A 26,573-nucleotide genomic window follows, 5' to 3' on the forward strand; every position below is an offset into this window, starting at 1 on the left:
TCACAGGGGCTGGAGCACCTCTGCTATGAGGACAGGCTGAGACAGGGAGGGCTGTTCAGCCTGGAGAAGGGAAGGCTCCAGGGAGAACTTACTGAAGCCTTTAAATACCTAGAGGGGCTTATAAGAAAGATGGAGTCAGACTTTTTTGTAGGGTCTGTAGCAATAGGACAAGGGGTGGTGGTTGCAAACTAAAGGAGGGTAGATTCAGACTAGATATAAGGAAGGAGTTTTTTACAATGAGGTGGTTGCACCCCAGGTAGATGGTGAATGCCCCATCCCTAGAAACATTGAATATTAAGTTGGATGGGATTCTGAGCAACCTGATTTAGTTGAAGATGGTCCTGCTCATTGCAGGATTAGATGGCCTTTAATGGTCTCTTCCAACTCCAAGTATTCTATGATTCAATAACTGAAGTATTTGATACAGAAATTAGAATGCATGCAATGGTATTTCTGAAAGGCAACTAATGTATGTAATGAAACCTAAGAGACTGTAATTGTAATCCTAGCAGTGGACTACAAAAAAATGTAGAAGCCCTAGTTTAGCAACTATTTTGCAGTGATCTGCATCAGAAGTTTGTTTTCCATTATTTGTTTTTAAAATGCTAGCACCTCATACTGCAAAACAGCAAATCCACACCAAAATCACCTGCTATGCAGCCAAGAGCAGCACTTAAACATCATGTTCACAGCCCACTTTAAATGTTCTTTTCAGCATTACGAAGATATTTCATGCAAACCCACTACAGAAGATTATGAATGTCCTTTTATTCTACAATTCTCTCTGTAAGATAATTACTTTTCCTCCATTATAATTTTATTCACTTCAGAGTGCAAGGTTAGCACCCACAGTGAAAGATTCATACTCACATATGGGATGTCATAGCGCTTCATGCGGTCGACAGTTTCCTTCAGAACATCAAGGCTGTTATAGCCCCAGCGGGAGAGCTGGAATCCCAGAGCCCAGTAGGCTGGCATGTGTGGGCGTCCAATGGCCTGCAGCAGCAGTGAGGAACACAGAAACACAAGGGTGAGAGGAAAAGAAGTTACTCTGAAACGCCAGGAGAGGCTTCCAGATCACTTAAAGCACAAAGGCCAGGGCACAGGCATCACACCCCCATTAAATACCCATTCCTTTCTCTGAGTGGCTCTTGGCACTTCTCCTGGTGGATCCTTGCCCTTCAGAGAGACTCCAACAACACCAGCACTGAGCATCACTTCTAAGGACACCCCGGTGGAGGAGACAGTGTATAAAAGCCAGGCTGATGTCAAACGTGGTCTCAGCCTCTGCACAGCAGCATGTACCCTCACTTACAGGGCACATGCCAGCAGAAATCCAGTGTGGAGCCTCATGCCACCTGATCCACAACAAGTCCACAAACTCCTTGGCCAACAGAAGGCAAATCTCCAACCACACACAGCAACATAAGCTTCGCAAACTTCTCTTGCCACATCCAGCTGAACTAACTTCTCAAGAGTCCGATCTTTATTTGAGCTCTCTGAAGTTTTAATCATATTTACGCACCAATCTGATGAAACTCAGTTACTTATGGCTGACTACTGTTACTGCTGGCCCACATCCTTGTGTTGCCAGGCACTGACAACCCTCTTCAAGGCCAGACTTACTGTTTGGTCCTGAAATTCTCAACTGAAACACAAGGTAATGAGTTAAATATGATTTATAAATATTTGATTTCCACTGTCTGAATGTAATCCATCTGTAAATGGCATGAGGAAACTCAATTGAGAGCACAGGGAAGCAAGGCATCCTGCTCTGCTTTCCCCGGTGAGCGCTGCTGTGGTAACCTGGGATGAGCAGTGGGCAATTAGAATGTGTCTGTTGTACAAATAAGCTGAAGTCTGGCTTTGTCTCATAAGTACACACCAGTGTTTTCTGGGGCACATCTTCTGAAATCCTTACTTCAGTTAAATCCAATGACACTAACCTTTGATTTATATTTCCAACACCTTTGCAGGCAATACATGAAAATCTAGTAGCTAGTAAGCACCTATGACTTATTAATCAGCTGCAGCTATTGTCCCCCTTTGGCTAAGTAATGGTCCCCCCCTTATTTCCTTGTGTATCTCCATAGTTAGGTAATTATGCTGAAAAGTGAAAAACAACAAAACTTGCATATTGGCAGCTAAACCCCATCTACTTCAAATAAATAAAATAGGGACTTCTGGCAGCCTGTATCTATTGCATTGCTAAGCTCTCTGGACATGCATTGCATGAAGGCACACCTTCCTATGGGATTTTCTCTAGGAAGTATGACCTGGGAAAGCAAGGCTGAGCTTGAAATTGCTCTAAAATACATCACAAGCTAGAGCATCAGTACACAGATGTACAAAGTGCATCAGACAGAAAACCACATGTGGGAGAGAGGCAGAGAAAAGCTGAGGATGCTTTTAATGCCCCCGAGCTGGGAAACACACAGGGTAAATTGCTTCCAAACAAGAAATGCTTGGGAACACACAGCCAAACATTACAAATTTGGCTACAGTGTGCCTTCACTTGTTGGGATGCTGCTGTTTCACATAAGCAGAAACATAAAGAGGCCATAACCACTGGTGAGGTTAATGCTTTGGGTGTCTCCAGGAGGGACACTCCAGCTGATCAGCACAGTTGCCCCATACACCTGCTGCTTGTCCTGTCCAACCAGACTTAACTTTCCTGATCCTCCTCAACATCTACTTCTCCTCCAATTCAGCTGGAGGCTGGGGTAATTAGAAGAAGTGAGAGCAGCTCTCAGCAGTGTGTTCCTGCCACAGAGGCACTCAGCTTCCACTGCACACTGCTGTGCCCTTGCCAGGGCAGGCCCTGAACAGAAAAAGGTGGTGCCTACCATGTAGGGGGAGGCCAATGGGCAGACATGCCATAACTGCCCTGGAGCTATCCCATCTCCTTGCACATGTCACCAGTTTTTTTTCTGGACACATCTGATCACCCAGACCATCTTTCAAGCTCTGCTGGGGTTTTCCATGGAGAGCTGAATGGGGTGTGATGGCTCAGGACAATCTCCCAGACACCTTGTGAGCCAGCACCAAGGTGTCCAACACAGCATGGCAAACCTCAGGGCAAGAAGTCTTCTTCTCTGGCACATCCACACTCACCATGTTAAGGATAAATTCATCTGAGGAGGCAGCAGAGCTTGTTTGAGACCAGCAAAGGCTGCAGGATGAGCTTTGTGAACCCACCATTTTGTGCTCCTAAAGCAGATGCATATTTTGCCCTTGCTTTCTCTACTGGAAACAGAGAATGACCTCTACAAACAAGGTTAAAAAAAACAGACCAAAACAAAAGAACTCCCTAATGAAATAAAATGCTTTGTGCACAGGCTTCTCATCTTGGACAAGAGAAATAGGGAAAACTGGCTGATAAATATTAATCTTGCAGTTCAATGCAGAGCCCTGTGCCCTGGCAGGATGTCTGCATGGCATCTGCTGCCTCTTCCCAAGCAGGCTGGGAAATGGGAGAGGGGGAACCAGCCTGGGCAGAGGCAGTGGGAGCTGCTGAGCAGCTCTGCCCTGGGTCCTGTGATACCCCAGGTCACTCCTACCTGGGGAGGACAGCCTGGGACATTGCCAATACAGTGCATTTCAAGAGTTGGATGGGGATTGGCTTCTTCCCCATGTCCTGTCAAGCATGCAGGTGGAGAACAGGGGGGCTGGAGGTGGAGCTGTGGCCCCTGGTGTTTCAGTCAGAGCCCTTCCAAAAGGGCATGTCCCCAGCACTGGGGCACTGGGGCTTGCTGGGGTTCACCTGCTCACCCCTATGGGATGGTGCTGTGTCATTCTGGACCACAGAGTGAGACAGTATTTTGTGACAGCATCCCTTGAGGATCTTGGGATTACAGCTGAACCAACAGAAAAATATCTACCTTGCAAGGAAGATATTAAGCTTTTAAAGCAATTAGTTCTCTAGGTTCACCAGGCTGGTGCATCTATGGTGAGCTTAATTGAAACCAACAGAACATTTGAAGAGGAAGGATGAAAACAGGGCAGCTGGGAAAACAAATGTTCTTTTTTCTAATTATGCTGTGGACTCTCTCTAATGGATCCCCCTGAAGCTTCCTGATAAAGTAACTGACATATGGTACCCACTCACAGATGGATCAGCAGAGGCAGGAATGTAATTTTGCAAACCTGAAGACTCAAGTTGGATTTGATATATATTTAGGATCTACTTAATTCATACAGATTGCATTCTGCATACAAATGATCAGAAAGTGCAGCAGCCAGAGAAAGCCTGCTTGGCAAAACTGACTCCCATAGAATCAGAAAAGGTAGATGGGGTATGGCAGGACAACTGAGGAAGGAAAACATACAAACAGCAAACATATGGAGTATCCAAAATGAAGGGCGGGGGGGAAAAGCACAAAGATATGGTAGTGCAGAACCAGTAAAAACAAAAGATCCTATTTTCTGTTCCAGAATTCTTCCTGCACTTGCTTCTTAAATAACTCCTGGTGTTTAATAAAGTCACTGTTAGTTTTTGCATGTTTACATAATTTAGCATTATGTGTATTTTTTTTCACTTTTTTCAGAGCCACCTGAGAGCTGATGTGTTGAGGAGGTACCCTGGAAGCATTTTGTGGTAAGAATGAAGTTCAGTGGAAACGAGTATATCTAACAGATAAAATGTCTAGGGAGCAGGTGATCTGTACTCATTTTCTCTGTGTTGGATTATTGGAGAAATAATGTTATTAATATTAACATCAATGATATGTACTAGGTTATAAATTCTATAGAGTAAATCAGGATCCTATTCTGTTAACACTATGACCAAAGACTTTGATGAGAGAGAGAGACAGATGCAGAGTTATGCCCATATATAACAGAGGCTGGAGAGAGGTTCTCTTTCCTGTGCTCACAAAGGAGCTAACATGTCCTGCAATGCATATTGCTAATCTCACACCCTAATTAGCCACATAAAATTATTTCTGAAGCTTGATATTTGCTTCAACTCCCTTTCTTCAAAGAAGAGTTATAGGAGGAAACTGTAAAACCCAAGTGGGCTAATGCACTGGGTTTAGTGCTTCTGTATGGCTAAATTCCACAGGTGCTCCCATGGCCCACATATCTGTATCCAGCTCATCTGCTATGACTAAGACAAGCAGCTGAGTGCTGTGGGCACCCAGTCAGTTAGAGGGCAACCTTCACTCAAAGTCTGCTAACAGAAGCTAAGCTTTGATTTAGGAGAGCAAAAAGAAAGGCCCTGCAGCTGCTGAACCATAAAGAAGATGCTCACAACCTCAGGAATATAAAATTTTAAGGATTTTCAATGCCAAGGTCTTAAAATATTGGGTTTTTTCTGCACAAAACAATTATCAGTTGTTTATTCCTTCTTGGGGAATTCAGCTGCAAGACCCACTGAATCATCTGTGATAAGATCAATGTACAAGCAGGTTCCCCATGTTACCCCTCCAATAGGAGAGTGGACTAGAGACCTCTGAGGTCCCTTACACCTGTAACTAGCCCACACTTCTGTAAGGAGGAAGCAAACCAGTAATTTTCTCTCCAAACAGAATCAGGAGACTTACAGTATGCTCACTTACAGCTTGTTATTGGATAATTTGGGATAAAATAACAAATTCAGGGCCTTTACTCAAGAGCTATAAAATATCTGTTTTTTGAACCCCGACATTCCTGAGCATCTTGTTATGGAGCTCACACACTACTGCTGTGCACTGCTGGTCTGTTCTGTAAGGCCACCACCAGTGGCCTTGGCAATGTTGGCTTGTATTAAGTGTGACTGCAGAGCCTCAGCCAGGCTCAGGTGAATGCCTGAACTCTTTAGCTTGTTACTGCTTTTTCTAACCCTCCTGCAAATGGAGGTGTTTGCTGTTAAAAGTGAGATTTGTGTTACATAACTGTTCTGCACACCAGATCTCTTCTGCAGCAGGAGAAAAATGTGATCACTGTCATAGAGAGAGAGCTGTACAGGACAATCTCAGATGTCTTAGATGTGGCAGGAGTAACACCCCACACAGCTGGGCTCAGGGACAGGAGGGAGCAGAAGAATTGGGCTGGAGGCTGCTCCTTCCCATGGGACCATGGCCAGCACAGACCCCATAGCTGCAGCTCACCTCTGCTCCATGCAGCACACAGCAGAGGGACAGAGGTACCAGCATTCACCCTCTGCTCCCTTCTCACACCTTGCCTCACTCTTGGAGCCCATTTAAAGCAGATTATGCTTGGCCAGGCTGGCATCCAGGACCATCACAGCTTTTGCTGTTATCTGTCCTCACTCCAAGGATGCAGAGAGGCTGGTGACTCTGGCAGAGCAGCTCCAATCAACCCTGATCACCACACAGAGAGCCAAGAGCCCTGCTCTTGGCATAGCCTGGACCCAGCAGCTCTGGCCAAGAGTCTGTGGTCACCCTGCGTGCTGGTGACAACCTGGAGAGGTGTGTGGGGAAATCCTGCATTCTCCAGAGGCCAAATAAAGAGCTTTGTTACAAAGATGTCCTAACTCACTGGTTTGGAGGGAGCCACATGAAAGCCCAGAGCAGAGTAAGCTCCTAAACCTCTCACAGAAAAAAGCATAGCAGGGGCAGAGAGGAGGCTCAGATACTGAAGTGGCACTGAAGGCAATGGCACAAAACATTTGAGAAAAGTGCAAAGCAATTTGCTCTAGAAACTTCTCCCTTGTTCTCACCAGCTGTGCACCTGCTGGCACCTGGCCACCCTGCCACACCAGTGGGGCCATTTTTGAGAGGTCCTTGCAAAAAGCAGTGGCTGGGGCAGACTTGCTCAGGAGGGAGGCAGGTGCTATTCCACCGAGAAGCTCTGCAGCAGTGCAGCCTGGTCCCACCAGGGGCCCCTGCAGCCAGGAGCTCCCAAAACACCAATTTGCAGAGGAGACCCATGCAAACAGCTCAGAGAGCCGAGCCATGCTGCTGAGCAGTGCTCTGCAGACATCAGTCACACTTCTCCTTTCTAGCCCTTTTCTTTCTCTACAGCATGGCAATGACTGCGCAGGGAAAATCCTCTCAGTGTGACAGAAAAGACAATTGAAAAATAAAGTCTTTTCTGTCTCCTTCACCTTCCCACATATCTTGTACATAAAAGCCAAATTATTACCCTAGAGACTAATAATATGGTAAGTGTAACATTTTTGACCTTGGAATTTCAGGATGTTTACTGAAGAAGTTATTATTTCACATTGAAATTACTAACATCCATTCTTTAAGATTCCCTAGAGAGTTGAGCACAAGCTCAGAGAATACAGAACAGGATTTTTTTGTCCTGGCATGTGACATGTCTCATTAGGAGACACCCACTGCTCTCCTTTACTTTGTTTTCTTTGCTCCAGCTCCATTTCCAGAGACAGGGGTGGAAAGTGAGCTGCCACTACCCATCAGCTGGAGAGTGAGAACTCTCTCATTTTATTTTCAGATGCTAAGCCACAGAAATGCTGCCTTCAAACACCAGTAAAAGACTTTGAAAAGGAACAGGCGTGGCTCTAATTTCCATCGTACTGCTGCACTAACTCCCTTGAAATGGGGATCAAAGCTCCAGCCTGGGGGAGAGTTGCTTTACTTTTTCCCCCCTTCCCCCCCACGTGTAAAATCCCAGCTTGCTTGCTGGTCTGTGGCAGTGGCATCAGAGAGAGTGTGTGCTGGTTTGGGCTGGGATATAGTTAATTTTCTTTATAGTAACAGGAATGGGCTGTGTTTTGGATTTGTGCTGAAAATAGTGACGATAATTGAGGGATATATTTGATTTTGCTGAGCAGTGCTTACACAGAGTCAAGGCCTTCTCTGCCCCTTACTCCACACCACCAGTGAGGAGGCTGGGGGTACGCAAAGAGTTGGGAGGGGACATAGCCAGGACAGCTGAGCCCAACTGACCCAATGGATATCCCATATCAAATGGCTTCATACTCAGCACATAAATCTGGGGGAAGAGGAAGGGGGAGCTGGATATTCAGAGTGATGGCATTTGTCTTTCCCAGTAACAGTCACATGTTCAGCCATTCCCCCGATTCCTGGGGGTGTCTAAACACCCTCCTGCTGGGAACTGGTGAATGAATTCCTTGTTTTGCTTTGCTTGTGTGCACAGTTTTGCTTTACCCATTAAACTGTCTTTATCTCAACCCACGAATTTTCTCACTTTTACCCTTTGGATTCTCTCCCCCACCCCACTGGGGGGGCGTGAGTGAGTGGCTGTGTGGGGCTGAGCTGCCAGCTGGGGTTAAACCATGACAGACAAAGGGTGGGGATGATTTGCAGAGGGTGCTGGAAACCTCCAAGCAACAGAGCAGCTGCTCCTTCTCCAGGACATGGAGGAGCACCATCAGCCTCCCAGCTCTCTGGGAGGTAGCACCTGAATCTCTCCTTGGTAAAGAAAGGTCTAGCAGAGCCCACCACCCCAGAGAAGCTCCAGCCTTCCCAAAACAGCAGCATGAGCTTCTTATCCCTCCCTTCACCAAAACAGAACCCAGAAATACCTTCCTTCTGGGTTAAATCCTCTTTTTCCCTTGCTCTAAACCACAGTACTTCTGTTCCCATACAGGCACTTTAAAAGAAGTCAAGCATAGGACATGGAGGCTTTAAAAATCCAAGAAAGACAAAATGTTTGCTCAGGCCCCTTTGATGGGTGGCACGGGGAAAGGCAGAGCACATGCACATCTTGCTGTGAGCTCTGAGTGCCTGGCTCTGGGATGCCCCAAGCTGTTCAGCCTTCCTCAGGGAAGGCTAATTGCAGCCTAATCCTCAGGGTCTGCACAGTGAGCCCCCCTTCTCACACTAACATGCTTACTCCAGCTTTGCTCCACACTCTTTAGGTTTGACACTGATTTTTTACATACACAGCTTGCATCTGAGGTGGCAATTTTCTGTGGAAAGGCCCAGCTGAAGCATCATTTGGTGACCAGGAAAAACATATTAACTGCTACTTTTTTCTGCACAGTCCTCACTAAATAAGAATTGCATGTACACTTCCAAATCAGCCATTGGCTTGTGTACTCCCAGTTCTCTGGAAAACATTGGGCAATTGGATGGCAAGTAGTTACACTCTGTGAGACAGCAGTAAATGCAGTGTTATACATCCATGCTCTCCAATGCAATTATATGGGTTTTCATTAGTAGAAACCACCCTGATGGCTCCAAAATCAGCAAGCAATTCCACTGGCAAATAAAGGCTTGAAGACTGCAAAGTCCATTCAATATCTCTGAAATCCAGCATATGCAAAGTTCCCAAACATTCCCATCTGTGCTCTGCCTAGTTTGTTTTCTTGGCCTGCAGCATTAAAATGCAGTCATGTCATATAGCAAAAACTGTAAAACTGTGACAGCCCAGAGAGGAGTAAGCTTAGACAGATATCTTTCTAATCACTGCATCCCTTTGGTGCATCCCATCCTGACATATTGCAGGAGAGGCTGGAGTGTGCACTGACACTCAGACAGACTCACAGATGCTCAGGCACACTCCAGCTTTCCCATGGATCTGAAGCTGCGGCTTTGTACAAATGGATCAGGAGAAAGCTCTGCCTGCACTACCCACTGATACTACCAGATACTGACAGGACTGTGTTACAAGGCACTGCTCCATGAGCCATGAGCACTTTTCTACTGACCTCAGTGTACTGCTGAACCACGTTCTCAGGAGTTGGTCCCATGAAGAGATAGAAGTCGAGGATCCCTCCAATAGTGCGGAAAGTCAAAGATGGGTTTGGAGACAGAGTAACATCTAAAAGGGAAAAAAAGGCCCTCAGCACAAACCAACTCTGCATTATACATGGGAATAGGTCAAGAATGCATCAGGGGAGGTTGAGACTCAGCATTAGGAGGAATTTCTATACTGAGGGTGGGCAAATGCTGGAACTGGCTTCCTAGAGATGTTGTTGATGCCCTGAGCCTGTCAGTATATAAGATCATTTGGACAATGCTTTAACAACATGTTTAGCTTTCCATCAGCCTTGAAGTGTTCAGGCAGTTGTACTACAAGTATGTTTCATGTCCATTCCAACTGAAATATTCTATCCTATCCCATCCATCCTAGGTGTGTGCACCCTGGGCACTTGCGTGCACCTTGTGGGTACGACTGGATGAGCAAATAGGGCCTGAAGGTAGGCAGGCCCAGTGTTTCTGTAATCTCTGCTTTCAGATTGGCATGGTGCAGCAATAAATCACAGAAACCCACACAGCGTGGATTGCACAGATCCATTTGTCTCAGTTTCATATTTATACAAAGGATCAACAAGTTTGTGTTTAGGGTTCCTCTATGCTATTTTAATCTTATTGAAAGCCATTGTCTGCCAGGGGAAACTGATTTTATAGACTAAGTGAAGATTCTCCTTTTCTGGAATTATACCACTAGATTAATGCAGTAAGGTGACCATGGCAACATACAAAACTATTCTCCAAAGACAGAATATAGGACTAACCTAAACTGATTTGATTTTGTTATGCCAATCTCAGAGGAAATTTCTTCCACCTTCTTCTTTCCCTCTATTTGCATCTATTTTCATAAAAAGTTAGGAATGTATTTTCCCTGAAAATACCTAAAAATGTCCAATTCCTTGTTAAAAATTCATTCTACTGAAATCCCTTTAAAAAATCTTTGGAAAGATCTATTAGTCCTGGAAGCTTAGTTAGCCACACAGTCACTCATATTTGTATCACATTAAAAAGCAGTCAGTAAAACAGTATTTTATACTTACTAATCTATCATATTTCTATATACAGTCCATCTAGGGAATCCATATATCTTTTTACCTTGTGCATTGGAGTTCAGAAGGAGAACACCGTGGGTATTGGCATCTGGTTCTACGCACATGTAGAAAGGGTGAACTCCATAGAGGTTGGCAAATGACTGAAACATAAAGAACACATGAAGTATCACTTGACTTTGCTATTTTTCATAGCTTTTGTCAGGTAGATACACATGCACAGACAAGGAAATAAATTCATTCATAGTTAGAGACTTATTTTGAAAGGTTGGGGATTTTTTCATCTAAATTGGTGCGAAGTCAAATTGACAGAAAAGAGTTATTTTTTTTCTGCCTTATCACAGTGGATTTTTTTAGTCTTTCCCAGTTAAACCTTTGATATTCTGCTAAATCCTTCAAAATGGCATGAGTAAGAATCACTTTTTTTAGTTAAAACAGACTCAGCCACTGACTCCAGTTCAGCCAAATACCTAATGAGTCCTGCTGGAGTCCAGCTTGTTTGGCTGAACAGGGATTGATCCAAGCATAAAATGCAAAGCTCTCCTGAACAAGGATCTTGGCACACAATATACTTTTTCCTGAAAACTGCACTGTGAGAAAGGTTCTGATAAAAGGTTTCTAAGTTCCCTCAAGACATTCATGGCTTCGTCTTTAATTAAAACTGATGATTCCTGCGAAGCTTGTAACATTCCATGTTTGCCACCTCCTTTTGGTGACACAAGCTAGGACAAAGTGTTGCAGAGTGAATTACCGTTGGTGCCTGGTCCCTGGCGTACATGCCATAGGTAACAAAGTTCATGTTGTGCTTGAAAGTCGGGTGCTCGTGTTCACCAAACCCATATACAGAAGTGGATGGCACAGTGGTGGTGATCTGAAGGAACTGGTTGGAGAAAAACAGATCAACCAGGGGACTGTCCCATCTGTGACAAACAGAGCGAGACAGGATTAGTTTGTTTTTCTTTGGAAGGTATTATTTTAGGTTCATGTCTGGCTATTTATACTTTTTATGTATTTTGGAGAATAACAGTATTAAAAATTCATTAAATTCTATGCATGTGTCTAAAGGGCTTAACCTAAAACATTAAATTCATCTTGCAATGGTTGAAGATATCGCATCTACTTATGCAAAAAGAATGCACCAATATAATTTTTGAAAAGAGCAACTAAAACAACAGAAGACAGACTATAAATCTATTATCAAAATAAGTGGTTACTTATGCTATTTCTATGACAACCAACGTGAAAGGCTAAAAATTGTTATTACACAGTGGAGTTCAGAATACTTAATGAGAACAACAGACATTTTATCAGCTTTTTTTAATGTTTTGCTGTATCAGGACCCAAATACCCCCAACTTCATGCAGGTGTCTAAAATAGAGGTATAGGTTTCTCCAGACTCTGCTTGAACAAGATGTTTTTATTGTGATGACTCTCCTGTTTCTCTCACCAGCTTAATGCATTTATTTCTATTGAATCATCTGTGGACACAGGCTCACATTTTAATTAGGTGCTACATTCTGTTTCCTATCTCTAGAGCTATAATGAGCTGCAAGTTAGATGGGGGATAACATAGTCAAGCTGTGGAGAAGTGTTTTACTAATGGTCATGTGTATGCCATGAGTAGCTCATTTAGATAGCATCCTCTCGAGCCTTGTTTAACCATGAATTTGTTACAGCTAATTAAAATAAATGAGCCCAAGCCATAGAGCACAGAAGTGGCATAACTCTCCTTTTAGTGTTCTTCTGTCAATGATTTTGACAAAATTAAATGGTTGATCAAATTGACTGGTAAATCAGAGAAATGGGAGATAGGTTGTGTTGGTGGGGAGCAGCTCTACCCTCACAAGGAGAGCACTCTGGTGAGTGGTCTGCCCCCTGTGCCACAGCACCCCTTCCTGGGGACAAGTCCCTGCTGCTGGGAGGACTGGGAGCACACCACTGCTCCCACCACACTGGCAGGCTCTCCCCACAAGGCTGCAAGGACAGCTGCTAATAGGCATGCTTGAGGCACTACCTTGCCTCTCCATGCAAAACTCAGGCACAAACTATCCCAAAATTTTCCTAGACAAATCCAAAGTCACACGTAGTACTAAAGGGTCTGTGTGTTTTTTTAAAAGTCTATTTGTCCTTTCCTACAAGGAGAAGAAGTAAGAATTTGTATATAACTCTTGATTTGGTTTTTTGCCAGCAGGAACCCCTCTCTCCCTCCTTTCCATTATCTCCACCTACATGCAGTACTGAATAAAATTATTTTCTTTTAGAAGGGTTATGCATGCAAAACATCCCTGAGAATTAGATCTAGTCCTTACAAATAAAGGCCTTTCTGCAAGAAGCAGTTGCTGTGCAAGAATAGGGATGGGCTCTGGAGCTATATTCCTGCCCAAAGGAAAACTGTCACACAGCTCTGCTCTGTGCCAAGACAGGAAGGGTCACTGCTCTGAGCAAACCAGAGGGATAAGAAAACCTCAAACTATGCCAGAGGAGAAATGCTTTTGAAAAGTTTAAATATCTAAGTCACTGAGCTCTCCCCATGATGTCTGTTCAGAGGACATGAGGCTTTGTATATTTGTGGTACCCACATTATAGCATGGACATTTCCTATCATGAGAACTCTCAGTGTTACCATGGCATTAAAGTATTACTGCAGCTCAGCAAGTCCCCTTCCTGACCAGGAGGGTCACTGGGGTGGTGCAAATGACAACCCTAGGAACAAGCCTTCTGCCCCACCATATCTTTACATGCTGTGGAGAAACTGGTTTATGACTCATGCATTCCTTCAGGCAACTCTACCTCTGCATGACATTGCCATAACAGTGCCCTGCTCTGCACCCCTCCATGGCTCAGCTCCCTGGGGGCTGCCACCCCCACCAGCACAGCTCCCCATCAGCCTTGTCTTTCCCTAGACGTCTGCATGCTGGCATAGCTATGCACTAAATATAGCATTAACCATGACATAAAAAGGCTGGTAATGACTCTCCTTTTTTTCTGGGCATCATTATGTCATCTCCATCTGAAGGAAAGCATGAACAGGTTTTCCCCTGGCACTATTCTCTGCCTTCACTCCAAGCAGCTTCCTGAGTCCTTGTGCTCTCCAGCACACCATGGTAGCTGTTGTGCTACTTTATGTGTTTGCTCATGTAGTGTTGGCAAGGAGCAATCATTTAAATGAAAAAAAAATGTGACATTCCTTAAAACCTTGAATACAATAAAAGAAAATATCATATTTCTCCCACCTTCCCTCCTGCTGGTTTAAAGCAGATAGAAAGAACAAAACAGGAGGGAGTATAAAATGACATCATGTTTGCAGGAATTTGCATGGTTCTCCTTCAAGAGTCCTATGAACCATAAAACCACTGTGATGGACAATAGAAGGGGTCTTAAAAATGTAAAAACACAGCTGAACAGTTGCTCACTGTCAAAAATGCAACCCCTGCTAGAAGTTAGACAAGGAAAAGTCTGTGAGGACAAGAACCCTTCTTTTTTGCACAAGAGGTAATAGCTGCAGTCACATTTACTGCTGAAAGTCTTAAGCTGTTAGTGTGTCTGTGGCAGGAGCGCTCCTGACCATGGAAATACAAACCAGCCTCCCCACACATCTGCCTGGCCCATTGTCTTTGAACAGTCAGCTGCTGCCTGTCCAAGGAGTCTGACTGATAAAAGCTGCTCTTTTCTTCCATACACAGTGCACTACACTAAACAGTAAACCTCTCTAATTTTTAACCTCTTATCAGGAAAAAAAAAGAATGACTCAGATTGAAAAAGTCTCTGTAAAAATTAACATTTTTGGCCAGCAAGGGAACTAGTCTCACAGCAGCAGTGAAGTCACTGGCCATCAGGATGAAGCATAACTGGAGTGGACCAAGGAAGCAGTATTAAAAGGAAGGTGAGTAAGCAGATAGATAAAACATCCTGCTCATGTTGAAGTTCATGACTAACATTGTCACAATGTTGAGGGGGATGACTAAAAGGCTGTACAAGATGGTTTTCAGCAGTGCAATCATCAGTCCTTTGTAATGTGAACTGGACACGATGATTTACCTCTCTGAACAATACTCTGTTGAGGTTTATTGGAGGCCAATGGCTGCAGTGTGTGGCTCAAAGCACTGATTCACCTGCCATGAGCAACCAGCTGGTGGCACTTCTAAAGGTGGCCTGACAAATCCTCCAGAATGAGAGACTTGGGACACAGATATGATACATCATTAGGACTGGCACTGTGCATTATCTGGACATTCAAAAATAATTTTAAGTTAGGAGAGGTTTGGTCTTTTTTTTTTCCTTCCTGTTGCAATGAATCCTGGAGAACTGAGCTCATTATTTGAAGTTGCAAACAACTGGTCCACTCAGTCACTTGGAGAAAACATCCTCTCTAACATCTGCTTTTCTTGACCTCCAGACCACCCTGTATATTATCTGGGTGCAAATTTAGTTGTAACTTCCCACAGCTACCCAAAAAGGGAGTCTAAGCCTCCTGGAAAAGCTTGGGCACACCCTTCTAGAGGACCTGGGCTACCATAGTATGCACAGGCTGCCCATAAAGTGCTAAAGCACCCTAGGGAGTGAAGAGTACACACTCTATTTTCAAACGAACCTCAAATAAACTGATTGACTCAACACCCTGGAGATGCTGAGGAGCATCACCTAAGGAGCCCAAGTCTCAGATTGCTAAAAATACTTCCACTGACTGCTGGTTTTGGCTGGAGTTAACCTTCTTCATAGCAGCTGGTATGGGGTGATGTTTTGGATTTGTGCTGGAAACTGTTGATAATTCAGGGATGTTTTAATTACTGAACAATTCTTAACAGAGCACAACAGGGCTTTGCTGTTCCTTACACTGCCCCACCAGCAAGGAGGCTGCACAAGTAGCAGGGAGGGGGACACAGCTGGGATAGTTGGCCTCAAGGGATATCCCATACTATATGGCTTCATGCTGAGCATTAAACCAAGCAGGAAGGTTGGCTGGGAGACTGCTGCTCAGGGACTGGAAGGCATCAGTCAGATGGTGGTGAGTAATTGTTGCCATTTGCATCACTTTTCTTTCTTGGGTTTTATCTCTGTTCTTTTCCTTTTAATTACATTATTATTATTATTATTATTATTATTATTGTTGTTGTTGTTGTTGTTGTTGTTGTTGTTGTTGTTGTTGTTATTATTGCTACTACTGCTTTTACTTTTTTTTTCCTGTTATTAAACTGTTCTTGTCTCAGCCCATGAGTTTTCTCACTTTTACCCTTCTGATTCTCTCCATCTTTCAGTCAGGAGTGAGGAAGCAGCTGTGTGGTGCTTGGCAGCTGGCTGGGGTTAAACCATAACAGTGTTTCATAACAGCTGTACTCCTTATTAGCTGTAACTCTTGGGACACCACTGGAGTGCAGAAGGTCCACCAAGACTGAATTTTTATATGTTTATCTTACTTTAAAGGTGATTTGTCAAGTAGGTGGAGAAAATCAGCAGCAGTAATCAACAGATTTTCAACAAACATGACATTTATAAAAAATAAGAAGTGCAGAGTATATTTACAGTTATTGACACACTTCTGCTCTACTTCTACTGTATTCATTGTTGTGTTATCAGGAAATGTCCTATACCTCACTGGATATAAAATGTTTAATTTTTGCTCTGAAAAACACTTGGGAAGTGATATATACCTACAATATTTCTTGCCTAGGTAACATAAATCTTAATGACTAGAAGACTAAAATAATGGCTCCTACAAATTAGGAACAAGCCCATTCTATTCATGATGCATACAATTTCCTCCCCTTGCTTCCAGCAAAACTGCAGTTATGACAATAGCATTATAAATCATTCTAATAGCCTTGCCTATGTAAAACACCTTCGTGGTAAGTGGTGTCTGTGCTAAAAATAAAAAAAGGCAGCTGAACTCTACAGCAGCCTTTTTGGAAATTAGGGAAAATCTTGATTAGGTTTTGGTTATTTGTGTAGTATATGCCCAAGTGCAATAGCAAACGAGGTATTCCAAATGCTTAATAGAAAGTAGTCCCTATCTGGCTTGCAAAAAAAATGTTCTGCCTTCCATTATTTGTGTGACATCATGAAGGAAAAGCCAGGATATTAAAGTGGAGAATCAAATCAGTAGTCCATCCCTCTGCAGCCTGTCTCCAGCAATGGCCCAGGCCAGATATCACAAAGGAAGGCATAAGATGTCACTCAGAGCCAGTCTTGCAATAATCTGCTTATGGAGGAAGTTTCTGGCTGTTTTCATAGAATTAACTGATGTTGTGAAGCATGGAGACAGAAGTATTTGGGGGTTTTATTTTCCTACAGATGATTTTTTTATTATGCCTGAATGTGTATCCTGCTAGGCCTCCTGTGCCAGTGCTGCCCTGGGGCAATGAGTCCCACAGAGTAATCACACACTGCAAAACAAGCATGTGTTTGTTATTTATCACTGTCTTAAAGCACACAGTTCCCAGCCTTTTACTCTCTGTTCTTGAGAAAATCTGTGCTTTCTTGGAGCCTTCATGCTCTCAGTTGATTCTACCTCCTCCAGTGGTTGCTGTTGTCAGTGTGGCAGGAGCAGCAAGGAGAACAGTGCTTAACTTGAGTGTAGGTGCCACAAAACAACCCACAGGCTCTTTAGCTTGCTCACCTGCCTTATTACAACACAGGATTTTCTCTCCAGTTTTCACTAATGTAGGGTCCTGGCCAACGAGAGGACAGTTTCCCATAAGAGCTGCAAGATCAACCAGGATATCCAAAGCAAAGATTTACTAAACTAAAGCCAATCTATTGACATAACATTTTTCCACTGACCACACCAATTTTGCCAAAACAGTTATTTTCCAATCATGATGGGAGTAAAAAGAGGCTCCCTGCAGTCTCCACTGCCTGACAATGATGGCAGTTTGGGAGCTTCTCCTCTGGGACAGGAGATTCATGCACTAGTCCCTGTCCCTCATGGTTCAGAACTGTGACTTGCAGCCTTAAATCAGATGCAGGTTTCTAGTTTTCTTGTGTAAAACAGAAAGCACCTGACTTCTGGATGGGAGCAGAAGCTTTGCTGTCTCATCTGATCCCCTTGGCATCTCCCTAGTGAATGTGTGGACATGGCACCTCTTTACCCCCACCTTTGGATAGCTACTGGCACAGAAAAGGACCTTCCCTGGCTAGTGGCAAGTGGAGAGGGAGGAAAGCAGAGCAGAAGGAGGCAGGACGGGATGGGACAGAGAACAGGACAGCAGTGGATGAGAAGGAGAAAAGTAAGAGGGAGTAAGCCAAGAGGCATTTCTGGGAGGACAAAGGGAGGCAGCCCAAGAGCTCCTGGTGTCAGCAGCCCCCAGCAGGGCCTGGATCATCTCCCTACATGACTCTGTCTAATTTTCACCCCATACAGGCAAAGCAGCAGCCGTCAACTGATTAGCTGGGAGCAAGCTGAAAATGCAGCAGGACTTGGCCTTTTATTCTTGCTCCTGGCTCTGCTTGAGGTTTGCAATCAGCTGTTAATGTCTCTCCCCGCACACAGTTTATTCCTTTCCCCTGTTATTGTGATTACATGGAGCCCTGAGTTTGTCCTGCCCGCCTTGGGTAGCTCAGCTACGTCTCCCTGCATGCAGTGTGAGAAATGCCCTTAAAGCACACTCAAAGCCTCCTCTGCCTCTCCCCTGCAGCATTTCTAATGTGGAATGAAATCATTCCTCACAAGGAGGAGGCTTTGTGCACAGGAGTGCCAGAGTGGGGATGGGGTTTTCTATCAAGCAGACAGACAGGAGTCTGACACCCCATTGCTTCCCAGCACAAAGCCACAGATGGCAGGATGGACTGCAGCTTGGAAAGGAGGGTAGGGAAATACAGCTGTGGGCTTTGAAACAGCAACCCAAACCTACACTGTGTCTGCTTGGGACAAGCTGCTTCCTTCTCAGGTGGACTGTCAGCTGTGCCAGAGCATGCTGGGCATCATGAGGGAATTTAGGCTTTCTTGGGGGGTAGGTCATCCAGCAGCATGGCTCTGTTAGCAAGGGATAAGGAGCATAAGGAAAAGCAGATTTCTGAGGATCTGGAGTTGCTTTACTATGGGGAAGTTTTCCTCCGAGATATTTAAAAGGTCCAGGAGAGAACCCTGATCTGGTTTGTTGCAGACACAAGTTATTATCCACCCACACCTGGGGAGTGCAACTGCAGCACCTGTTGAAGAGGTTTTATTTGCCCACATCAACTGTTCTGAGCAGTGGTTTTGTGCATATAGAAATCAACAATTGATTCAGCTGTTCATTGAGACAGTAAGGCCATGGCTCTTCACATCTTAAAATAGGAGGCTGAAGTCCCTCCAGGTGTCAGGCACTTGTCTGTTTCTCAGGGACACACAGCCTGCCCTAACCTGGCCCAGGCACAGACACCACCACCTGTGCAGCTTGGTGCCTCGGTGCCCTGGAGCAGCTGCTCCCACTTCTGGAGGGAACCCAAAGGAAAAGATTTGGTTTTTAGCATTCAAACCTGCCTTTGGGCAGGTTGAAATAACATGAAAATCTACTTAACCTGCCAGATGCCACCAGTGCACCCCTGGACCCAGGCAGTCAAGTGCAGCCACTGATGGGAATGTTCCTATAATGCTGATTGCTGAGGGGTCATCCTTCCCAGTAAAGTAAATGCAGCCAACCATAGATTTTAGGCCAGGATATATAACCTGCTTTCCTGTTTTGAAAGATTCCATCTGCACAGCTCTTTTGGTAGCTAAGGAGATTGAAAATCCCTCTAAGACAGGCTGTGGAGCTATCTCTGAGCACCCGCATTTCCTCACTCTGACAGGATGGACAGGCAAACAAATGAAGGGGAAGCATTTTTGCTCCTCACACAGGGAATACAACTAAACTAAATATCATTCAGCTGTGAGAGGAATATGGCTCCCTGACAGGATCCTTTAGACTACAGTACTGGCTGTGCCATTTCACATGAAACAAGAATTCCCAGGAACATACAATTTCCCTTCCCGTACACAAAATCCTGTGTCTCTGCTGGTGACAATATTTTGGGAGCAGCCTTGCCACTGCTTGCAGGATAGAAGTCCATTATTTGTGCATTATATTCAATCACAATTTCCTCTTTTTGGGCTTGGCTGGGTTTCAGGTGCACTCCCTTACCTGCCTGGAGGCAGTGCACAATTTCCCACGGGGATGCTGGAGAGCAGAGCATCACTGCTGCTGCCGTGCTGGTGCTGCAAACCAAGGCTGCCCTCTGCCTCCCTGGGCTCTGCAGCACAGCACAGCTGCACCCACACCTCTGCTGCTGCTGCTGGGCACGGGCCCTGGTGCACAAAGAGATGGAGGGGAATGCAGGAGGCTTCCCCAGGCCCACAGCAGGGCACTGAACGTGCCCTCCTGGAAACCTGCTCAGTGGGGTTGTGTTCCTCTGCCTGTCACTGGAGCTGTGCCTTTGGCAGACCCTGCATCTGCTCCATGGCAGTCCCTCCCCTTAGCTGGGACATCTCAAGTTTGATCAACACAGGCTAAAGCCCTGGGGTCTGTGTGAAGGTGGGGAGGGCTGAATGGGAATGGGCCATGAGCTAGGCACTTGTTATGCATTCACCCCTTACATCAGCATTCCAATTAATAAGCCTTTACAGGAAGAAGAAGAAAAACTGGGCCTTTAACAAAAGCCCACTGTTTACACAAAGCTGTTAAGTCTAATGAGAAATTAAATTATTTTTATTAGAGTAATGCATAATGCATGCATTTAAAATAGTCTGCATAAATAAGACTTTACAGAATTGACTGTGGCATGTATAAAGAGATGCCATGAGACTGTAGTTCAAAAGGATGGTCAGCTCATTAAAAACCCAGCATGATGGTTCCATCTGGAGACCATTCTAGAGGCTGTATTGTCTTATTTGCATCACTCATGTTAAGCCATCCTTAAATTGCTCACTGCTGCATTCCCAAAAGCAGCTGGCAGGAATGCACCTTGATTGGGACTCTCTTTCTAAGCAGCAGTATGCACTAGAGATATGTTGATGGAAGTCAAGAAAAGGGAAATTATGACACCTGGTGACATTTGTTAGTGAGAGGAGCTTTTGCTGAAGTTAAACTTATAGTGCTAGCTTGAGAAAACAGATGGTATTTTTGCAGAGGAACAAACTAGAGCCAGTGCCATTCAGTGACATCAGTGGAAATTAGAGGCTTCCAGCCTCCACTGCTTTGAACTTCCTATACCTTCCTGCTGGAAAGTGTCAGGAGATCTGGCGCTTAGTTCCTGACACCTCAAATTTCAGAAGTCTTAGCTCAGTGCTTTGATGAGTTGAGTTTACCAGCATCCCAAGCCATGAAATTGTAGCCTCAGAAGTTTTTTGACTTACTGCATAAACTTTTATATATGCACATAGATAACTGTCTGTTACACGGGCACATACCCCCATTAATAATGAAAGTCCTTCAGGGACAAGGCACAAATCTGCATTTACACCACATCCTTTGACCCCCTGTCCCACAGACCCAAGCAACAGGGTGTAGGGAAAGAGTGCTCACCCCATCACACCTAGCTTTTACAAAAAGGAATCTAAATCATGTGTAGTACTCACAGCACGGTGCCAGTGCTCTTCCTCTTGATCGTGAAGTGCGTGGAATCATCCGAGAACTCCACCTCATAGTTGGCTTCTTCAGCGGTGACTCCGGGGCCATCGATCTTCAGTGGGACTTCAAACCGCTGCGCGTTGGGGTCGTAGAGCTAGAGCGAGGCGAGAGGGGGCAGGTCAGCTCACTCCTTAGCAGGTGTCACTTTGGTTAATGATTCCAACCCACCAAACACTCACCCTGAACCGGAGTCTGTCCTCGGTTTGGAACTCCACTTCCAAGACGATCGGGGAAATGTCATTTCCAAAGAGGGACAAGGCCTGGCGCTTGTTCAGCGTGACTCTGCAGTGCAAACACATGCTGGTGACCACCACTGACCACTGGCTGAGACCACCCTCGGGCAGGCCAGGGGGACCCAGCTACTCTGTGGCAGCTCTTTAAAAATAAATCATTGACTTACTGAGACAAATAAGTCTCAAATAAGCCTGAGGTCAGTTTAGGCCTTCCCTGATGTTAATGGATAAAACAGAGGCCACCAAAGAAAGGAGACCTCATAGTTTCCTGGAACACAGCTGCCAGGGTGGGACCACTCCGTGCCTGCACCTGGTTTCCTCACCTGAGGTGTGGTGAGAGCACAAGCCCCAGTTCTACGGCAATGCACAGGGAAAGGTGTCCCTTTCCTCCTTGGGGAAGGGAAGTTTTCGGGGGAATGTGTTCGGGAGAGCGCCCGGGGCGGCAGCGCTGGCCGTGGGGCAGTGCCGGCCTGCAGCGGCCCGGGGAGCCTCACGCACTCACTCACCTCCAGCCCTTGGCGGTCTGCTCGGCGTTGCCGCTGCGGGCGTAGCCGTAGGGACTGTTCTCCGGGAAGAAGCACCAGGGCGCGTTGGGCACATCGCTGGAGCACCAGGTGCAGCCCCGGGCCTCGCAGGCCTCCTGGGAAGCGCCGGGCTGCGGGTGGCAGTCAATGCGCTTCTGCACCGCGATGCCGCCTGGGCACTGCGCATCCTGCTCCTCGCCCAGGCACCCGCCTAGGGCTGTGGGGGAAAAGCCGTCAGAGCAGCAGGGAACCGCGTTAAAAACCCCACAGCCCCGCAAACCTCAGTTATTCTTTGTTTTGGATGTGCTTTCTCCCCATCTTAGGGCTGGTACCCGTTATCCCTTGGACTAAGATGACGGCCAAGCAGCTGCCTGCTCATACCGGAGCAGAGCAGCAACCACTTTCTTTTACAAGCCGAGGCACTGGGTCTGCATTATCTGCACTCAGAGCTGCCTGTGCTCAGCTGAAGCACGACTTGCTTGAAATACTCATACAAAGTTAAATAGCAGCGTAATGAAGCTGCTGGTGAGGCATGAGAGCAACAGTGCAGGCTGGCAGAACAGGAGGGAGTCTTCAATAAGGACTGCTATCAATATTAAAATGTTAAATTTTCTGTAAATTATGTTATTCACAGATGTTTTCTATCTATTTGTATCTATAGAGATACAAATATGTGACAAGCAGCATGCACTTGTATGATATAAATAGAAAAAGAGTATGTTTGTATTGGGTTTCTTTTCTGTATTATATGGCAACTATATCTACATAGTATTTGTACTTTGTGTTAATATACGTATGGTTATGGGTAAAGGGAAGATGCCAGCAGTAAAAGAAAAGGCATATATTAGTAATTCACAGAAACATCATAAAAAAACCTGTTAGTAAGGTGCTAAATTTCCCCTTTTTACAAGTCAAGCCCTCTGGTTGGGAGCCTCCGAAGAGCAGGGGGACCACAAGACCAGCTCCCTGCTGTGCTGACAAACTGCTGTTGGTAAATATTCTCAGAGAGAGCAGGCATATCACAGGCAGCATACTTATTCTGAAGTTAATTTATGTCATTTTAGTCATTACAGCAATATTCCAAGATTAAATCCACTTGAACAATAATTGCCCTTTTCTACAAAATGACTAATACCTCTGCTTTCTTTTTTTTTTTCATGTGGACTGTTGTGTGCTTGAAAGCCTAAAATATGATTGCTGATGCAGTCTGGGCTTCTCCACAGAAATAATTCTACAAGCAAATGTGCACGAGCAGTTATTATGTGTACTAGGAAAATTTACAGAATGAAATATTAGATTTTTGCTAGAGAATGCCATCATGCTGCAATGCCAGAGTTGATTTCCAAGTGGGGGATATGAACACAGAAAAGCAGGAGTGCCACCTACATTTTTTTTTTGAGAAAACTCTCATGCCCCTTTTAGACAGGAACATCTGACACTCAGGTCTGATGCTCCCAGGCTGCTCAGCAGAGCTCACTGCTCGCTGCCACAGAGCCTCATGATCATCTTCTGGAGGCTGGAATTAACAGGAATTACCTGGCTGTTAACCTTCACCAGCTGCTGGGCAGGCAGGATTGGTTTCCACCTCTGTTTGCTGGGGCAGAGAGTCAGGTCCCACAGGCTGACTGCTCTCTGTCCAGCATTCACCCCTCATGATACATCACATAGAAAAGCTATAAATTCTTATCCTCTTTTTCATCCAAAGCATAATAGGAATATGAGCATCCTTCTGCAATCCTGCAATTATTTCTTCTTGGAGAACAAAATAAACAAAACCCATCACATTTAATTTTGGTCTGGATTGTGTTTTCTAGTGAGAGTCAAATGCAGCATTAGTGTTTTCATTGCTGAAATCAAGAAGAGTATGACTGAACACACTACAGCAGATGATTAATGTAGTGTCATTTTATACAGGATAGGTTTGTGGGAGACTTTTATGAACTAATTTTTATTGTAAAATACTTTCAAAATACTTCTTATGAACAAGATTGTGAATGACTAACCTAGTTCAAAGGAAAAGAAAAACAATTCCCCAGTAGGAGCCAAGAAATTTCTTCCATTTTTTCTCCCATTAATGCAAAGCTTACATTTTCCAGCAAATTTTAAAAACAAAGATTTGGAGGTGTGAGCAGCTGAATAAGGCTGCAACCTTGTTCATCCCTTGTTCCTGGATTTACTTCTATTGTAGTAGAAACAGGATAGCAGCAAGTGGGAAGATACAATTTTCCTTCCCTACTTTTAAAAATAATTTAAAAACCATGATTTTCACTGTATTTACAGCCCATGTCTGTAAACATACAAAGACTAAATCCAAACAAGCAGTTGAATATATAGCAACAGCTATGGCTACTTGCTGCTTTTCCATGATAATTTCCATGGGAACAGAAGCTAAAGCAAGGCAGTTAGAAAGATATAGGTGAAAAATAATCCTCATTGATTTTTAAAAATCTTCACTTTAATTTTGAAAAATTGGATTAAAATTAAGGCATAAGAAAGAAATTGAAGTATTACCACACAGTTTTGCATTTAATGGTATTACTATTTACATTTTAGGTTCATCTGTAGATTTCAAAGGCATTTTCTGCAGAGTTTCCATTCTCAAGCAACAAAATAATATGTATTCTCCCTTTCCTATGCTCTGGACCAAATTAACCTCTGGTATGCTGGAGTAAAAATTACAGAAAAAAAAAACTAACAAAGCAATAGGTAACTTCAGAGCTGAATGATCCCACTGATTCCCTTTTGACTATGCTGGTGCCCAAGTGCTGAATGCACTGTAGGACTGGGGCATATTTCTAAAGTCAGCTCTGCTGTCCTCCCACAATCACCTCAGGTGGAGTCAGTGCCATGCCTGTTCTCTCCTTTTCCATGGAAAACAGTAATTTCTTTAAACAGCTTTTCTATTGTTAGCACTTTTATATTTTGCTTATGAAGCCTAGGACAAAATAAAAATGTGGTGTACTTACCTGCAAGCACAACAGCCAAGAAACACAGGCTCCTCATCCTTGCCATGGTTGAAGGAGGACTTGTGCAGGCAGTCTGAAGCCTTTTATACAAGGCAGGGGCACGATAAGCACTTGTTCTGATACACAATCTGAAGCATTGCAAATATGTTCTCAGCATTCATATCTTTAATGAGATTATTTGTAACACATGACCTTGCCTGTATCTGAGCAGATATGATGAGATACAGTCTAATTTTTCCACACACTTTGCTCAACTTCTGAATTCCAACTTTGAGAGGAAAATGTGATTTTTCCATGACTTCTTCTCTTTTTCAGAGACCATCTTTGGTTTTTTTGACACAAATATGTTCAGACAGTGGGAGTCTAGTGCTTACCTTTTTCTGATTTCATATTATCTTTTGTCACATGTATGGGTTTACAGCACAGATGAAGTTTGGAGAAAAACAAACAAAGAATTCTCCATTAAAACAAGACAGTGATACTGTGACCTTTACAAAATGACATTTTTCTTCCAATTACTTGATGGCAAGAACTTTCAGAGCAAAAGTGTGAAAGCTTTGTTCTATGGAAAAATCTGGTTTAGGTGGAATATCTTTCTGGAAGAAAAAAAAATTAAAACTAAATATTTTTTATGAATACATTAAGTAACATTAGTGCCTATCAGGAAATAAGCCAAACTAAATATATGCTCTGCCAGGCATCACTGGAGAGGAACATCTGCAGCTCAGGCCAGGGCCACACAGCCCCATGTGCTCAGAGTCGAGCAGCTGGACAGAGGGCAGGCTTTTCCCAGGGCTGCAAGGGCTTCTGTCCTGCAGCTGCAGAACACAATATTCACATGAATATTGCCCAAACAGCCATGAGTGTCCAGCCCCAAAAACAGGGGTCGCCAAGCTGTTGGTATCATTTGTGTAGCTTGGCACAACACCTGCTGGGCCAAGGGGAACAGGAACCCTCCACCAGGCACAAAAAGCCTCTCAGGTGAGTTGTATGTAAATCCACTCTCCACTGGAATTTGCTCAAGGTTGTCCCATAGTCCCAAATAATTTGTGTCTATACCCTTTGAGTAGCTTAAAAGCATGATAGACAAAAACTAAGTGGTAGTGCTGCTGCTTATTTTAACTAATTTATACATTGTTTTTAACCAATATATATAATTCATTGCCCGTCTCTATCAAAACTTGGAACACATTGGTAACCTTAAATTGCAAGCAGTATTTTCATCTCCTTTCAAGCTGAGCAGAGAAGGAAGTAATTCCTCCAAGATCAGTAAGAGGCATCAGCACTTTTCCATGTTTCCATGCAATAAGGGAAGAGAGGTGTCATCTCATAGGAACAGGAGTCACCTGCTTCATTGTATGTCTGCACTACACTAAGTGTGATGGAATCCCCCTAGGGTTCCTAAGTACTGTAAAAACACAAATAATGGCCAAGGAGAACAGGGACATGGGATACAATGGGATATATGGGCTATGGTGCTCACCAAGCTACTCTACTGCACTGTGTAAAACTGTGGGTTTAAATTCAACACCTTTGCAAAGGAAGTAAATTTTTTATGAGGAAGCATGATGGACAAGGCAAAAAAGCAG

The 26,573-nt window shown here is 44.3% G+C and overlaps 1 protein-coding gene across 1 annotated transcript; it reads right to left on the bottom strand.

Annotated features, from left to right (window-relative positions):
- LOC136557122 (lysosomal alpha-glucosidase-like) lies at window positions 1-25,030 on the bottom strand. Its single transcript, XM_066550717.1, has 9 exons — window positions 24,985-25,030; window positions 22,001-22,235; window positions 21,441-21,543; window positions 21,210-21,355; window positions 11,430-11,598; window positions 10,725-10,821; window positions 9,584-9,696; window positions 871-996; window positions 1-60 (listed from the first exon to the last, which is right to left on the bottom strand). The coding sequence occupies exons 1-9, from the start codon at window positions 25,028-25,030 to the stop codon at window positions 1-3; spliced, it is 1,095 nt and encodes a 364-aa protein (XP_066406814.1).
- Between the last annotated feature and the right edge of the window lie 1,543 nt (window positions 25,031-26,573).

Source organism: Molothrus aeneus, chromosome 5 (genome assembly GCF_037042795.1).
Source record: "Molothrus aeneus isolate 106 chromosome 5, BPBGC_Maene_1.0, whole genome shotgun sequence".
NCBI classification, from domain to species: Eukaryota; Metazoa; Chordata; class Aves; order Passeriformes; family Icteridae; genus Molothrus; species Molothrus aeneus.

Bases quoted from the DNA above. Each gene is read 5' to 3' on its own strand.
- LOC136557122 (XM_066550717.1), bottom strand. From the start codon at position 25,030: ATGGCAAGGATGAGGAGCCTGTGTTTCTTGGCTGTTGTGCTTGCAG. The intron at 21,356-21,440 runs GTGAGTGTTTGG...GCCTCGCTCTAG, and splicing joins AGGACAGACTCCGGTTCAGG to CTCTACGACCCCAACGCGCA. The intron at 9,697-10,724 runs GTAAAAAGATAT...TTTCCCTTTTAG, and splicing joins TCTGAACTCCAATGCACAAG to ATGTTACTCTGTCTCCAAAC.